At 45.6% G+C, this 16,554-nt stretch overlaps 2 protein-coding genes across 4 annotated transcripts in view; one reads left to right on the top strand and one right to left on the bottom strand.

Moving 5' to 3' along the window:
* Window positions 1-141: 141 nt before the first annotated feature.
* LOC142391513 (tubulin alpha chain-like) lies at window positions 142-3,704 on the top strand. Its single transcript, XM_075477336.1, has 4 exons — window positions 142-207; window positions 1,602-1,824; window positions 2,266-2,414; window positions 2,496-3,704. The coding sequence occupies exons 1-4, from the start codon at window positions 205-207 to the stop codon at window positions 3,468-3,470; spliced, it is 1,350 nt and encodes a 449-aa protein (XP_075333451.1). The 5' UTR covers window positions 142-204; the 3' UTR covers window positions 3,471-3,704.
* An 859-nt stretch (window positions 3,705-4,563) lies between these two features.
* ptprnb (protein tyrosine phosphatase receptor type Nb) overlaps window positions 4,564-16,554 on the bottom strand; it is a 102,339-nt gene continuing 90,348 nt past the window's right edge. For all 3 annotated transcript variants that reach the window (XM_075477333.1, XM_075477334.1, XM_075477335.1), the window contains 11 exons: window positions 15,820-16,029; window positions 14,787-15,071; window positions 13,409-13,556; window positions 13,161-13,234; window positions 12,854-12,931; window positions 12,652-12,771; window positions 10,982-11,148; window positions 6,842-6,895; window positions 6,451-6,515; window positions 6,265-6,338; window positions 4,564-5,180 (listed from right to left, as the gene is read on the bottom strand). In XM_075477333.1, coding sequence (XP_075333448.1) covers window positions 5,109-5,180; window positions 6,265-6,338; window positions 6,451-6,515; window positions 6,842-6,895; window positions 10,982-11,148; window positions 12,652-12,771; window positions 12,854-12,931; window positions 13,161-13,234; window positions 13,409-13,556; window positions 14,787-15,071; window positions 15,820-16,029 — 1,347 coding nt within the window. In that variant the 3' untranslated portion in view covers window positions 4,564-5,108. The remainder of the gene's footprint in view (window positions 5,181-6,264; window positions 6,339-6,450; window positions 6,516-6,841; window positions 6,896-10,981; window positions 11,149-12,651; window positions 12,772-12,853; window positions 12,932-13,160; window positions 13,235-13,408; window positions 13,557-14,786; window positions 15,072-15,819; window positions 16,030-16,554) is intronic.

The following is a 16,554-nucleotide window of genomic DNA, read 5'->3' as shown; positions in this document are numbered from 1 at the left end:
GTAGATGAACAGACTTATTTAATTATTTCGAGCCTCACCACCCACTCAACGTTCGCTCCCGCCAACAGGAAATTCAAACCGCCTTTAGCCCCGCCCCCCCAGCAGCGGCTATAAAAGCCACCGGCTGCGCTGCTCCCTCACCAAACTGCTTCCGGAAACCGATTCTTCAACGTCGGGAAAAAAGGAGGAAAAACTGCAAGAAAAATGGTGAGTAACGAGGGGCGACTAAGTTGTGTTAGAGGTCTGAATATATTAACAAGACGGTGCGGAATTTTGCTACCGTTTAAAACAAGAGGAACATTTTTATGGCAACTTTCAGTTTTGTGCGAATAAATATTTATTGTTAACGTCAATTATATATATATATAATATAGGTTAAACGCAGTGAAAATAGCATTGTGTTTTGTTCCCTCTGTTTTTTAGTTGGCTGATCATTTGGTTTATTTTTTTCTTTGTCGTGGTTAAACTGGCGACGTCGAACAAGGCCGAGCTTCTGGCGCAGTTTGAAATAAAAAAAAAAAAAAAAAATGCGGCGAAAAATCCCAATTTCACAGCGTACATGACTGCGCTTTAAATCTTTGACTCGCTACTTGATTATTAACGTGATCGATAATAATTGTAGCTGATCATTTGAACTTGTGACGGATCGTGGTGTTTGTGGTCGGATTTAATAGAAATTTAAAGTAATAAGGAAGGCGCCCAAAGATAAGGCGCTGCCGTTACAAAGCTGGGGGACGGGGAGGGGCTCCGCTTCCTGTGTGCGGGTCACATGTTCCTGTAATCTCCTCCCTGATTGGTGCATTTTTCCGCTGATCCGCCAATGGGAGGAGGGAGCTGCCACGTGATCGAAAAAGCATGATTCATCAGGTCTGAAAACGTGTCTGACGGTGTAAACCCGCCGAGATGTCCTGAAATCACACCGTGACGCCGGAAGAGCTTAAAACGCAGTACTTTTAGTGGAAAAAAATTCAATCCTTGAGAAACATTAACATGAAGGCTCTTTTTTACAATGAAATATTGACTTAAAACAAGAGCAAATGGCCCCTAAATAACGGCATTTATTGCCATTAAGTCTCTAAACCATATAGAATCTATTAAATTAAACTAGTAACATTTTAGATATGCATGATTTAAATTTTAAAGAAAGAAATAAGAACAATATAAAATCATTAGTTAAAATGTGATTAAGTTTTGAGCTTTATTCAATCGCAGCTGAAAATAGGTGTCTTCAACCTGGACTTAAATACACGTACATGATATTTAAGTCCAAATAACGGCATTTAATGCCATGAAAGTCTCTTAAACCATATAGAATCTATTAAATTAAACTAGTAACATTATAGATGTTACATTTTCCTGGTTTTTCAGCTCCTTTTGAGTTCTTGTTGAACAATAAAGTGGTGATTTTTACAGTTGGCTCTCGAGACAGATGGATTAGAGTGAGTGAATGTGGAAATGCCTTAATGATGATCTCATGGTGCCACGGTTGGATGATGCAGCTGTATACACTGATAACAGCTGCGCTTGCTGGGCTTCTGAGTCCAGGCCTCACAAACTTGTCTGATCCATTTGTTGTTGTTTTTTTTCCCTTTTCTCTACAGCGTGAGTGTATTTCTATGCATGTCGGCCAGGCCGGCACCCAGATGGGCAATGCCTGCTGGGAGCTCTACTGCTTGGAGCACGGCATCCAGCCGGACGGGCAGATGCCCAGCGACAAGACCATCGGAGGGGGAGACGACTCCTTCAACACCTTCTTCAGTGAGACTGGGGCTGGAAAACATGTTCCCAGAGCCGTCTTTGTGGACCTGGAACCAACCGTCATCGGTAAATTCTACTCCAGAAATTCAGGTTATGGGGCTTTAGACGGGAGATGATGGCTTTATTTACAGTTGTGGGGTCCAGCAGCGGTTTCCCACACCTGACACTGGTGTGTTTCCGGCTGGTGCATTGAGTTTCTGATTCTTTTCAGATTTAAACAAGTACATGGAAGAGGAAGTATGTTAACAGAGGACAATGAGGGATAAATATATGAATAGAAAAGGGTTAATTGTTATATTGTAATTTAATTTGTAAATGATATTTATTTATGGGGATATTTTTATATATATATATTTTGCAGTTAGGATATTTACAAACTGCAGAGTAGTTAAAAAGGGGTGGGAAACGCAGGAGGTTTAACTGAATACAGGCTAAAATTTGGAAAGTAAAGGCTAATGCTGACTCCAACAGACTAACCTGATGACCCTGAATCTGCTTGTTCCTCAGATGAAGTCCGTACAGGAACCTACCGGCAGCTCTTCCACCCCGAGCAGCTGATCACCGGCAAAGAGGACGCAGCCAACAACTACGCCCGCGGCCACTACACCGTCGGCAAGGAGATCATCGACCTGGTTCTGGACAGGACTCGTAAACTGGTGAGCTGAGATGCAGGGTTGGTTATGCGGCTCTTTCAAAGCGGGCTCAGATCTAACACCGTCCGTGCTGTCCCGTTCCAGGCTGACCAGTGCACAGGGCTCCAGGGTTTCCTCATCTTCCACTCCTTCGGCGGGGGAACCGGCTCTGGCTTCACCTCCCTGCTGATGGAGCGCCTCTCCGTCGACTACGGCAAGAAGTCCAAGCTGGAGTTTGCGGTTTATCCGGCCCCACAGGTGTCCACCGCCGTGGTGGAGCCCTACAACTCCATCCTGACCACTCACACCACCCTCGAGCACTCGGACTGCGCCTTCATGGTGGATAACGAGGCCATCTACGACATCTGCCGAAGGAACCTGGACATCGACCGTCCCACCTACACCAACCTCAACAGGCTGATCGGACAGATCGTGTCGTCCATCACCGCCTCTCTGCGCTTTGACGGTGCCTTGAACGTGGACCTGACCGAGTTCCAGACCAACCTGGTGCCCTACCCCCGCATCCACTTCCCCCTGGCCACCTACGCCCCCGTTATCTCCGCAGAGAAGGCCTACCACGAGCAGCTTTCCGTGGCAGACATCACCAACGCCTGCTTTGAGCCAGCCAACCAGATGGTGAAGTGCGACCCTCGCCACGGCAAGTACATGGCGTGCTGTCTGCTGTACAGGGGGGACGTGGTGCCCAAAGACGTCAACTCCGCCATCGCCACCATCAAGACCAAACGCAGCATCCAGTTTGTGGACTGGTGCCCCACCGGCTTCAAGGTGGGCATCAACTACCAGCCCCCCACCGTGGTTCCCGGGGGCGACCTGGCCAAGGTGCAGAGAGCCGTGTGTATGCTGAGCAACACCACCGCCATCGCAGAGGCCTGGGCCCGCCTGGACCACAAGTTCGACCTGATGTACGCAAAGAGGGCCTTCGTGCACTGGTACGTGGGCGAGGGCATGGAGGAGGGCGAGTTCTCCGAGGCCAGAGAAGACATGGCAGCGCTGGAGAAGGATTACGAAGAGGTGGGAACCGACAGCCTCGGCGAGGAGGATGAAGGAGAGGAGTACTGAGGCTCCGGATAATCCGTTTGCAGTTTGGCTCCATCGACTCGCTCGGAGATGTTGGCGTTCTTCCTGCAGCTCCGACGTGTTTGTATCGTTTCCTACAGTCATTTCTGTGTCCTTTAGTTCCCAGCAGTTCGGACATTTTGTCTTTGCTGAAGGCAAACTGTCGTTAGCCTTCGAACCTAAATGAATCGGTCGTTTCTGCTTCATGTTTGTTTGAATAAAGTTGTCAACAAGTCATTTCTACTTTTTCTTTGTCCGTGTATTTAAAACATGCTTTAACCCAGCAAAGTGATCCATTAGGTCTTCAACAGGGGGTCCGAAGTCTTTGGTTGATTAGGTGATTTATTTTTTATTTTTTCTCACATTGCAATGTCTTTAAATGCACATTCATGCAATCCAAAATAATATAGCGAACAGAGGCAGGAGACGTTATCTTTCAGTTAGCAATTGTTTAAAATAAAAACATGAATATATTAACCTGTGTATTATTTGAATAGCTTAGTATTGATTGTACAATAACAGAGTAGCTAGGTTTATACATGGCACTAGGCCCCGTTAAATATAAAACACAATTGTATGCCATATAAATAATAGGGGGGTCCCTGGCCTGAGAAATGTTGAAGACCCCTGCATTAAAGGATCTTTTATTTCAGAAGGGAGTGGCTGAACCGATGTAAACCTAAATTATGAAGTGGGTAATCTTGAACTAATGGCTCTTAAATGTCTTCAGACCTCATTTGGTAACTAAACGGCACTTCTCAGAAGCCTGGAGCTTAATTTCACAAATGTTGGCCGTGTTTACATGTGCAGCGGCTCTATTCCTGTCGGCGCATTGGGAATGTGGTTCCATTAAAGTTTCCTTTCATCCTGCTCTGCACCAACTGGAGTTCCTGAGATGAGGTCAAAGAAAAGGCCGGCGCAACCAGATGCTGTGAGAGCCCCGGTAGGACGTAATGATGGCGTTAAGATGTGATTATCACCTTTAGTTCGGGTTACAGTGACGTGAAAACGCTGTTATAGTGCTGTGAGTGACTATTCTGGATCAATACTGTGGAATCAGGTCTTTAAAGCACAGGAAGTCACAGAAGTCACCAAGTTGTTGCAGCACTTACACACCAAAAGATTTATTTAATCCATTTTTTTCACAGATACAAAATAGCTTTTTTTTTTTTTTTTTTCCAGTTTCATTTTGCTTGAGGTAAACAACAACATATCCAGAGAGGAAATCGTCTGGATGGCACACAGGAGGAGGACGTGAGAGGGTTTTTTTTTCTGCGGGTGTTAGTCATGTGAGGAGGAGGCATCAGGATGTGGAGCCTTTCAGTTCTTTAGAGTCGTTCCAACACGTAGATATTTTTAAATCCGGCTTCACGCGAGTCCAGAACCAACAGCAGCACAAACATCAACCATAGAAGCTTCAGCTTAACGTGGGAGCACAGAGAGAAACAAATCCATTCCTTTGTGGTGCATTTACATGCAGTCTGGTTTGGGGAATCCATTATAGTATTTTTTTTATATATATTTTAAACCAATATCAATCCCTCACACCCTTATTTTTTTCAATTTTGGCATCAAGTTTGAGGTTTCCTCGGACAGAAGCGCCGCTCGTTGTCATGGCAGAGAAAAGCAAAGCTGTCAGCCTCACTGGGGCAGAGCTTTGAGGATGGCGTTCACCTCCTCGGCCACGGCGGTCAGCGCAAACTCAAACTGGTCCTGGAGACGAGAAGAAAGGTGAGACTGCGTCAGGTTGGGTTCAGCTTCAAAGGATGCATCAAACTGCTCTAAACCGACTAAACAGGCTGTTGATTAATGAGCAGGTGGCATTCCAGGGTATGTTACATATGTGGTGAGACTCACTCATCCAGTCGCTTCGTTTCTTTAAATGAATAGCCGGATGAAAGCAGGATACCTGGAGTAACTCACCCGGAGGCTTACGGCACTGATTCCTATGACTGAGTCCCGTTTAGAGTGCTTCTATAAGTAATGGAGGAGCACATCTGCCCAAACATCTGTGCCAAAGAGCTGAAGATGTGGTTTTAAAGTGTCTAAAGGGTGCAGAGGGGTTCTGTGGTGGGATCTGTAACTGTAACTGTAACTGTCATGGTGCTCCTCTACGGTAATCTGTCATCATCAGGTAATCTGTCAGCCCAACACTGACACCTACAGGCAGGTCATAGGTGCAGCAGGAGTGAAAAACACAGCTCGTCAGGTTATAGAGCAGGGATGGGCAACTTCCATGATAAAGAGGGCCAACATTTTTTCAGCGCTATCAGTGGAGGGCCACATGACCACGCACTTCGAATAATTGGATATGAAAGACGCTACAAATGATTCTCAATAAGAACACATTTTATATGAATTTATATTTATGTTGACATACTTTTGAAGGTGTTGTAATGGTGACTCAAGTTGTAATCTTTTAGGGCTGATACTGATAATGTTTCCAAGCAAACTAGACACATTGGTTTTCCTTTGAATTCGGTGAAGACGTACTCTTCTTCCCATTTTGGCTGAAAAATGCGATTTTCTCGGTCAAGTTTTCTCTTTTTGCCACTGCTGGTGGCCATGGCTCTTGACTTTCCTATTCGCTGTTGCGGAAAGCGGCCCGGGCCCCACTAATGTTTGGGTATGGTGCGCCCTCTATCGGTCAACAGTATGATTACAAGTTTTTTTTTTTTTTTTAATAATTAAATGTTTATTGATCTATTTGCGGGCCGTACTGAGTAAGGACGAGGGCCGCCAGCTGCCCATCCCTGTTATAGATGGTCCAAACTGGTCCGAACTGGTCCGAACTCACCTTGGTGCGCACCATCCCGGGCCTTTGGTCTCGGACGTGCTCCAGGGTTGCGGCGATGTCTATCTCCTTTACACCTGCAGGAAAACACGCTCAAGGTCACGAAAACGTTCTCGCAGCTCATTTTGCATCGAGGTCATCATGAGCACCAATCCACAAAAAGACAGAACTCGTAGACACGAGCTTCACCTTTGGCCATGCGGTTCAGAACCATGTCAATCAGGATGTAAGTCCCGGTCCGGCCCGTCCCGTCACTATGGAAACAAGAGAAAAGCACAACTCGCACTGGTGCCGAAGGATAAATCCTGCGTTAACAAACCAAAGTGGAACTAAACTGTCGTGTTTGTGCATGTGGCACCACAACGTGTTGATGTTTTTGTCAATAAAGTTTCATTTTTTAAATCAATATGAATCCAAGTGTTTGAATGAAACGTTACTCTGTTGTGAACAAAAGAATAAACTTTAAAGTTAAAGAATTTTCCTTTACTTTGGTGCCTTCTTGGATGAAGTAATCGTTCAGCTGAGGACGGGACACATTTTGAAAAAGCTTTTAAGAAGTTCTGTGATGTTAGGCTTTTACCTGCAGTGTACGATGATGGGGCAGGATCGTCCTCGGTAGCACTTGTTCACCTTCCTGAGTGCAGCAGAAAAGAAAGAAAAAGGACGATTACTGCTGGTATATTTATTCATTTATCTATGAAGCTCTGGCCAAGAATCGAGCCAATTAACTTCCCGATGACCCAAAAGCCAAAGAACCATCAGCGATTATGAATTGACGTTTTAAACTGGATCTTTAGGCACTTTGTTCCCAGCAGCCTGTCACAGAGACACATCATTTGTTCCCATTTCTTTAGCTGCATCTGTGAAAAACAGCTTCATAGTTTCAACTTTTTTGTACATTTACATTAAAACTGCTTTCAGTTACCAAAAGAGTCAAATTAATATATGAAATTCAGTTTAAAAAAAATCCTAATCCCAAAATAATGAACGTTATCACGTCTAAAAGTAGAAAAATAGGAAAAAAAACAGACAATAATAAGAATTATATGTTATTCAACATCAAGAAAAAGTAAATAAGATTCCATTTAAAGCTTAAAAAAGGAATATAAGATATAATCTAATGACTAATTATGGAACAATTAATATAAATGAAATAATTAAACTGTTTTATGCCACCAGAAATGAATAATCTAGAAGCTCTTTGTGGGTTTCAGACTGGAATTAAGATTTGTTCCCATTTCCTTAGCTGCATGTGTGAAAAACAGCAAAGATAACACAGTGTGACAGACAGAAAACAGGATTTCTGCAGCAACAAGGTGATTCCCAAAGAGCTGTTAGCTGAAAACTTGGCATATCTCAGCATGGTGTGCAGTGTGTCCTTAAAACATTTGAGGAAACTGGACAAGTGGAGGACAGAAGAAGAAGTGTCAGGCCTAAAGAACTATCTGCAGCAGATGAACAGGATGTGAAAGTTTTTGTTCCCACTTTTGTGTCATATTGTGGCTCTTTGCTAGCCTGGGAATTCCCATGCTGCTTTGCACGCGATTTCGTTCACACTGCAAAGGCAGCCTGGAAACCACCGCCCTTATTTTTGCCTGAGTTAGGGAACCAATCACAGAACAGGGGGGGGGGGGGGGCAGCAAGACGATGACGACGTCTATGCGCGACACCGAAGCTTGTAGAGTGTTAATCCAACATGGCAGCGGACATAACGTTACCGTTCGATGCAGCCTTAGAAAGTGTTTTAAGTAACTTAGAACGCAAGTTTACTTTTAAAAAAGAGCAACGCGTCTTCTTCTTCCTCGTCGAATTTCAGTCGCTCTACATACGTCATCTGGTATAAGTGATACAATTGGCTATGAATCGCGCGCAAAGCAGCATGGGAAGAACCAGACGCCATTTGATAGACATTCATAGCGCCCAATAAACGGCTCTAGGCATTCGTAAACCACGCCTCAAATACGAGAAAATGCACATCTCATCGAGATGTGGACGCGTCAGCCAGGCTAGCTCTTTGTGGCTATTTCGTTAGTTTTTGTTTCCAGAACTATCTCCAGCAGATGAACAGGATCTGAAAGTGATGTCCTTAAGAAAGAGGAAAACATCCAGCAAAGACCTGACACAGGAGCTGAGAGATGCATCTGGACCTTCAGCTGATCCATCTGCTGTTGGCCCAAGCCTCATCAGAAATGGGCTCCATGGAAGGGTGGCTGTCAGGAAGCCGTTCTTAAGGAAGGGAAACAGGGAGAAAAGGCTGAGCTGGGCCAAAGGACACAAGAAGTGGGCTGAAAATCAGTGGCAGCAGGTCTGATGGAGGGATGAATCCTCCCCAGAGCCCGGAGCTCAACATTACTGAAGCAGTGTGGGATCATGTTGGCAGAGAACGCAACAAAAGGCAGCCCACATCCAAAGAAGAGCTTTGGGATGTCCTTCAAGAAGCCTGGAGAACTATTCCTGAAGACTCCTTAAAGAAAGGACAGAAAGCTCGTCTGAGAGGGTTCAGGCTGTGCTGGAGGAGAAAGGAGCTCAGAGCAGATATTCACTTTAAAGCTGCTCAGAACTGAACTAACTCTGGTTCTGCCTCAGATTCTGGGTTTATGTTCATGTTGGAACATGTTTCAGTGAATCTCTGCAGCTGTTACCATGGAAACATCTGCAGATATTCACTTTAAAGCTGCTCAGAACTGAACTAACTTTATTCATGTTTTTCATCAAGCTATTTCCTGTTTCCCGAATGTTTCAGGACGTTGCTCAGCACCGTGTATGCGTGCATGGGTTGATGTGGGGTGTTCGGCGATGGACCTCCTGCTGCAGCCACATCAGTCCGTGGTCATTTTTGTGACTATGCAACTGGACCCAGACTACTAGCTGCAAACCACAAGAATGACACAGACAGATGTGTTGAGAAATAAACCAAAGGCCTCGCTGACCTCCATCGCACAGGGTGGGAGGAGAGTGAGTGAGGGGGGGGGTGATGGTGGAAGTCAGGTCCATATGCATTCAGACTAAGTTATACTGTATCATCGAAGACGATTTAAAATGAAGTGTTGACTGTTAGCTTTAAATCAACCGTATTTCAGACCTATTTTACCTTAAAGGGACAGTTCGCCTCTTTTGACATGAAGCTGTATAACATCCCATATCAGCAACATCATTTATGAACATCTTCTTCCCCCCTGCTGCGTCCTGTGAGCAGAGTTCCAGCCTCGTTTTGGTGTTGATGAAGGTAGTCCGGCTAGTTGGCTGGGGTTTAAAAAATAAAGCGTTTTGCTTCTCAGAACAATATGCGTTCAACAGAGTAATACATTTGCATCACAAAATGGTTCTCCAGGAAAAAGTCAGACCTCACACTCTCTTGGCCCTATTTTCTCTCCCTTCGTATCACTGCCTGCTGCCGACAGCCGACAGCCGCGCCTGTTACGCTGTTTGCTGCTCGGTCTGCACAGCAGGCAGTGATATGAAGGGAGAGAGAATAGGGCCAAGCGATTGTGAGGTCTGACTTTTTCCTGGAAAACCATTTTGTGATGCAAATGTATTACTCTGTTGAACGCATATTGTTTTAAGAAGCAAAACGCTTTATTTTTTAAACCCCAGCCAACTAGCCGGCCTACCTTCATCAACACCAAAACGAGGCTGGAACTCTGCTCACAGGACGCAGCAGGGGGTAAGAAGATGTTCAGAAATGATGTTGCTGATATGGGATGTCACACAGCTTCATGTCAGAAGAGGCAAACTGTCCCTTTAAGTCTTAAGCGTCTGAATTTCCTCGTTTAGATATGTTCGGTCTTCATGGTAAACATTAACACTGTGGACCACGAAGCTCCTTGACTGAGCATCAGGTACATCTCTGAACATTTCAGGGTTCCTCATCTGTTCAGTGTGCCTTTTTAAATAAGCCATCCGAGCTCCTCGAATGCTGAGCCCGCCGCCCTCTGAGGAGTCTGAGGAGTCCCGCATCGGACGGCCCTTTGCTGCATGTTATTCCCCCTCTCTCTGCCCCCTGCTTCCTGTCTCTCTCCACTGTCTCGGTACTTAACTTACCGCACTTACTCTAGCACTAGTTATGCTCTTAGCTGTTTGGTTTTGGAAGGAAATGCACTTATGATTTCTTGTGACCTGAAGTTCTTTTGCCTACCGATGTGGAACACACTGATTGTGAGTCGCTTTGGATAAAAGCGTCTGCAGAATGACCGTAATGTGATGTAAACTCGTTCAGTCGCTCGTATCTGCGACCTCGTTCCTTTGGCCACTACCCAGACTCCTCCTTACATCCTCGTTACTGCTGACGAAGCTAGCTGAACGGTTCCGTTCTGTAACTCATCAGCCTGCAGCTGTGTGGATCAGGTGCGTTTCCAACACAACACCGGCCTCTCCTCACTGTCGGAGTGTTAGCGTTACATTATCAGCATGTTTCTGATACTGTTTAATGAGGTTAATATATCCAAAATGTTTAGGGCTTCCCTGAAAAGATGACCTGGATGGGAGCAGATGTTGCTCTAAAACCTTTCAGCATTGATGGAGCCTTTCCAGATGTGCAGCTTTCCAGTTCCATAGGCACTAATGAGATTTGTAAGTCATTACATCCCTTTTTTCCTTCCATTTTACACTGTATTATAGTGTGAAAATCTTCTCCTCCGCTCTGAAACCCCAGTGAGATGGGATTTACGCCTTCAGTGTCTCGGGCTGCTGTGTACGTGAGGACAGATACAAACTGCAGTACCTGCGGAAGTCCAGCAGGGGGCGCGTGGAGGTGGGGATGCCCTGCGCCGGCCAGCTGAGGAAGTGGAACTGTGTGAGCGTGCGAGTCTCCTGCGTCTGCACGTTCTTCAGGTAGAAGCTGCGCACCAGGAAGTCGTTGCACCAGATGTGCTCCGACACCAAGTTCACCTGAAGGAAGGACAGGAAAAGCATGAAATCTGTGACTCACACACAGGTCACACACAGGTCACACACAGGTCACACACAGGTCACACACAGGTTACACACAGGTCACACACAGGTCACACACAGGTTACACACAGGTTACACACAGGTTACACACAGGTCACACACTCAGTGGGGTTACATGGTACTGAAAGGATCGGATTATTGGCTAAATTACAATCAGACTGAGTTATTAAGTGCATGTAGACACCTTAATCTGACTAAGAATTGGATTGGATCGGATTCAGACCCCGAGATAACTGGGCTGAAAGTCACTCTAAACCTGCTTGTAGACGCTGAAGCTCGTGGTGAATCAGACTTTGCGTTCTACGCATGCTCCAGATGTTTTCCCGGGGTCGTGACCCGGAAGTCAAAGGAGACGATATTCCTGTTGTTGTCGCCGTCAGAAAGAAACAAACAACGCGATGGAGAATGCTCCGTTGGGCATCGAGTTTGTGCAACAAGCAGCTCATCACAGACCAAATGTAGAGGGACGTAGCTTCATCTGGCTCTGCGTTCTCCATCTTTCTCCAATGCCTGAGTTTGTTGTTGTTGTTGGTGGTGAAGAGGTCAACAGGAAGTGGCTCTATTAGCAACAGCTGGAATGGGTACAGCGCCACCTATCATACCGGGGTATGACACGCTTTGTGCCTCTGATCCCATTCATTCAGCCCCATATATCCAAGGAGAATTACCCATTAATAACTCATTCTTATTGTAATTTAGCCAATTATCTGATCCTTTCTGTTGCAGAAAGTGTGCATAGCATAGTCTCAAGTAAGTCCGAAGTAATTTTTTCTTGTCAAGTCAAGTCAAAGTCAAAGTCACCTTATTATTGCAATTTTACCTGCAGAATCTGATCTTAATAAAGTGAAAACACAAAGATATAAGTAACTGTCAGTAAACATCATTGGCCAATGTGTCCAACCTGTCCACCCCGTATCATATCAAGCTAACCTTAGCTAACTACCAACTAGGCTAACAGGATAATATTAGCTAATTTGACGAGCACTTACTGGTCAGAATGGATCTTCAAATGACGAACAAAGTTGGAAGTTGTCGTCTGGCTGTCTGAGATGTTGATGCCGCATGTCTTGCACTGTGCTGTTCGTCTTTTGACGTCAAAATGGTGATTATGAAAGCCGGAGACAACGACTCTCGGTCCCGCTGACATGTTGATGCATATCTGATATGAGTTTATTCTCTCCAATAAACACTAAGGTATGCAGAGAGGGCATGGCTGATTGACAGGGTAGGGATCCAATCATGACGCCATTCTCAGCCTCAAGTCAAGTCAAGTGCCGAGTCTTTAACTTCCAAGTTCGAGTCGAGTCTCAAGTCTTTTATTTTTTGTCAAGTCAAGTCACAAGTCATCAAAACAGCGACTCGAGTCAACTCGAGTCCAAGTCACAGTGACTCGAGTCCCCGTCTCTGCAGGTTAGTAACCCCACTGCCAGAAACACCCACCTCATAGATGTGGTAGAGGGACGAGCCTTCATCAGGCCAGTAGCGGTCACACTGCTTCTGTCCGTCCTCCACCAGAGCCGTCATCATCACGATCACGGTGCAGCCGTTCTCCCACACCATCTGTGCAACAACAGCACGGATACAGTCAGAAGGGGGTTTACACTTGGAGCTTGGATTGGTTTGTACCCAGCATCACACTGACCTGCCAGAAGTCGGAGATGGTGTGCGACAGGGGGCCCTGGGTGGCAATGTAAGCCGGCATCCGGGGGTCGTGCTCGATCTGCAGGCAGGCGGGCGATCGGGAGAGAAACACACTAAGCACAAAGTCTGCAGCTGCAGCACAAAACAGGCACTTATTTCAGGGAACGGAGCCCTAAGAGGTCATGCTGCATGCTGGGAACAATGGAGACTGTAAGATGTGACAGGGTAAAGTTCCATTTTCCATTTTCCTCTCGCAGTGAGCAGAATGTTTGGCTTCATGTTGAGCATTTTTAAGGCCACAGACTCACGATGGTGCTGGCGTTGATGTAGTCTGAGCGCGAAGGGTTGACCTCGGCTTTCAGCTTCACCCTGGAGTGATCATCTGCAAAACAACAGCCACGTTTAACCCCTCAAGTCCCAGTTTGGGTGCTTTTAGACCCCCGATGTTCTACGATCATCCCGCCTTACTGCACCTCTATCAAGGCAACCAAAGGAGTTCTTACATGAAATCCGGTCATAAAAAGGTTTAAAAGGGTGGCTTTTGGTTGGGACTCACAGGGCACTGACTCGGGGCAGCGGTTCTTCTTGGTGTTGGCGTCACTTTGAGCCACGGAGATGAAGCTTGGCTCGGCCTGGTAGGAGCACAACGCCTCCCACTCCTTCATCAGGCGGTCCTTGTTCCTCAAGTGGTCCTCCATGTAGGCCTTCATACACAAAGATCATCGTTTTAAAGGACAACGTTAAAACTCATAAAAGTGGCTTATGGACGTCGACTTTGGAATAAACATGTAACACATGGGCTGTGTTCGAAACCGCCTACTTCTCCTACTACTCCCACTACTCTTACTAACTTTTTTTAAGTTCCCGGATGCATACTAGATTCTCTGAAATGTTGGGTATGCATCATGAGGTTACTACTCATACTCAAACTACCCAAGATGCAACGTAACGGGACGTCGCCGATCGTCATTTCCTGTCAAAACGTCAGTTTCAAGCTAGCTACAACGAGGGTAGGTTCACTTCCTGTTTTCAAAACAAAAGCACCAATTGTATGGTAATGGCTTTCCCTATGATAAAAGGCAACGGGTATTTTATTTTGTGAAAATAACAGGAAGTGCGTTGCTCACTGCGGCTAGCTTTAGTAGCGCCGAATTCGTGGGAACAAAATGGTAAACAGCCGGTACTTTGTCAGGTTTTCAACACGTTGGGGATCTAAACGACTACTTTCTCTCCTGAAAATGTTTCAAATGTTGCTAAAGTTTACAGAGTTTAGAGCTTAAGAGAAATCAGCTTCAGGCCGGCTGATTTCGGCTCGGGCAGGAGCGAAATGCATTGTGGGTAAACGCTCTACATACTGTCTGATCGATGAGTATGGCTGTGTTCGAAACCGCCTACTACATACTACATACTTCCATTCTGCATTGATCAGACAGTATGCAGAGCGTTTACCCACAATGCATTTTGCTCCTGCCCGAGCCGAAATCAGCCGGCCTGAAGCTGATTTCCCTTAAGCTCTAAACTCTGTAAACTTTAACAGTTGGTGCTTTTGTTTTGAAAACAGGAAGTGAACCTACCCTCGTTGTAGCTAGCTTGAAACTGCCGTTTTGACAGGAAATGGCGATCGGCGACGTCACGTTACGTTGCATCTTGGGTAGTTTGAGTATGAGTAGTAACCTCATGATGCATACCCAACATTTCGGAGAATCTAGTATGCATCCGGGAACTTAAAAAAAGTTAAAGTTAGTAGGAGTAGTAGGCTGTTTCGATCACAGCCAATGTGGGGGAACATTTCTTCTTCTGGCTCCTTCCGTTGCTTCTAACCCAATCAGAGCAAGGAGGAGTCTTTATGTTGAGCCAATCACTGCCACTAATTCAGTTGCCAATGTAGGGGGGGGGGGCTTCAGAGCCCACCCACAGGTGAATCGGGTACTGACCAGAATCATGTGGCCGGTGGAGATGTCCATGTTGGCCTGTGCCGGCTCCTCGCACCAGGACGGCGTGCTGCTGTGGGAGCTGGGACTGGGCTGGGCTCCGTCGCTGAACTGGGACGACACGCTGCTCACCCTGGAGTCGGCCCCTCCACCTCCTGCTGCCCCGACACCTCCACCTCCTCCGGCTGCACTTCCACTCGCTCCGCTCGGTCCTCCCACTGCGCCCAGGGCGGCGGCTTCCAGCCGCCCGAAGGCGCCTTTGGAAGCCATGCGCTGGCGACACAGGTCCTGGTGAGCCAGTTTGCATGCATTAACATGGTTACACCGCTTTATTTAGCCTCTAAACCATAAAACTGACAGTTTGAAACTGTCATTAACCAATCAGCCATCAATAAGTGGTAAGAATCTGAATGTATTTGTGCAGTTTGACATAACACTGAAGTAGAGATTTCCAGTTCGATAATTACTTGAACTATTTTACCAAACACACACGCCTCTTAATTAGCTAACGAAGGAACTTAATGCAACAAAAGTCAGAACACCACATCAGGCCGCTCAACCAGGCCACAATTTCACATTTCTCCTCTTCAGAAACTCTTTTGGTGAAAGTTTCTGCCACACCACGCAGCCACATGCCATCACACTTCCACCTCCGTGCTTCACTGTAACTATCTATCCACTCTGGAAGTCCTGGCCAAGTTCGCGCCGAACACACTTGATCCTCCGAGGTTGGAAGTACAAATGCAGGGATCTGATTACTGTAAGGTTATAGTTTTACCTGCAGACATCTAACCACAAACATCTGGACTTTCCACCCATCACACTTCCAAACGAGGCCGGTTACTTTTCCTCTGCAGACAGAAAGTTTCTACACGGGTCGGTCTGGAACGCCCTTCATGCAGGCGTGTCAGTAATCATGAGCGCGTTCCCTTTTGTTGCAGTGAGTTTCCACTTCGGAGCCTTAAAAAAACGCATCTATTTAAATGTCTACCTAAAGAAACTGTGAGGCGCTACAGTCGGTGGGTGCACTCCTCACCTGGTACTCCTGGTGACTGAAGCTGCCTCCCTCTGGTCCCAGGCCCAGCTTCTTTGCTGCCAGGCGGTGCGCGTGGTGGCGCAGGCAGGCGATGGTCATGGCCGCCACCAGGATGCTGCCGATGCAGGCCATGGCCACCAGCGTTGCAAATGCCCAGCGGGACCGGGGCTGGACTCTGGTCGCCAGAGGCATCGACTTTGCTTCATTCTTCTGTGGCGTGAAGACAGAAATGAGAAAGCCAAACAGTTTTGAACCCTTTGTTCAAAATAAGTCAACAAAATGTAAGAAAATAGCCCAAAAATGACAAAAAGATAAATAAATGTTCAAAAAAAGTTTACAAAATGTAAGAAAATAGCCCAAAAATGACAAAAAAGATAAATACCTTTTTAAAAAAGTTGACAAAATGAAAGAAAATAGCCCAAAAATAACAAAAAAGATAAAAACATTTTTAAAAAATTAAGAAATTGAAAGAAAATAGCCCAAAAATAACAAAAAAGATAAATACATTTTTAAAAAAAGTTAACAAAATGAAAGAAAATAGCCCAAAAATAACAAAAAAGATAAATAAATGTTAAAAAAGTTGACAAAATGTAAGAAAATAGCCCAAAAATGACAAAAAGATAAATAAATTTTAATAAAGTTAACAAAATGAAAGAAAATAGCCCAAAAATAACAAAAAAGATAAATACATTTTAAAAAAGTTAACAAAATGAAAGTGTGGCATGCAGACAGAAA

Source organism: Odontesthes bonariensis, chromosome 11, assembly GCF_027942865.1.
Source record: "Odontesthes bonariensis isolate fOdoBon6 chromosome 11, fOdoBon6.hap1, whole genome shotgun sequence".
NCBI lineage: Eukaryota > Metazoa > Chordata > Actinopteri > Atheriniformes > Atherinopsidae > Odontesthes > Odontesthes bonariensis.
The sequence above is the reverse complement of the archived record's forward strand: the minus strand, read 5'-3'. Positions and strand labels throughout refer to the sequence as shown.

Bases quoted from the DNA above. Each gene is read 5' to 3' on its own strand.
- LOC142391513 (XM_075477336.1), top strand. The intron at 1,825-2,265 runs GTAAATTCTACT...CTTGTTCCTCAG, and splicing joins CCTGGAACCAACCGTCATCG to ATGAAGTCCGTACAGGAACC. The intron at 2,415-2,495 runs GTGAGCTGAGAT...GTCCCGTTCCAG, and splicing joins TGGACAGGACTCGTAAACTG to GCTGACCAGTGCACAGGGCT.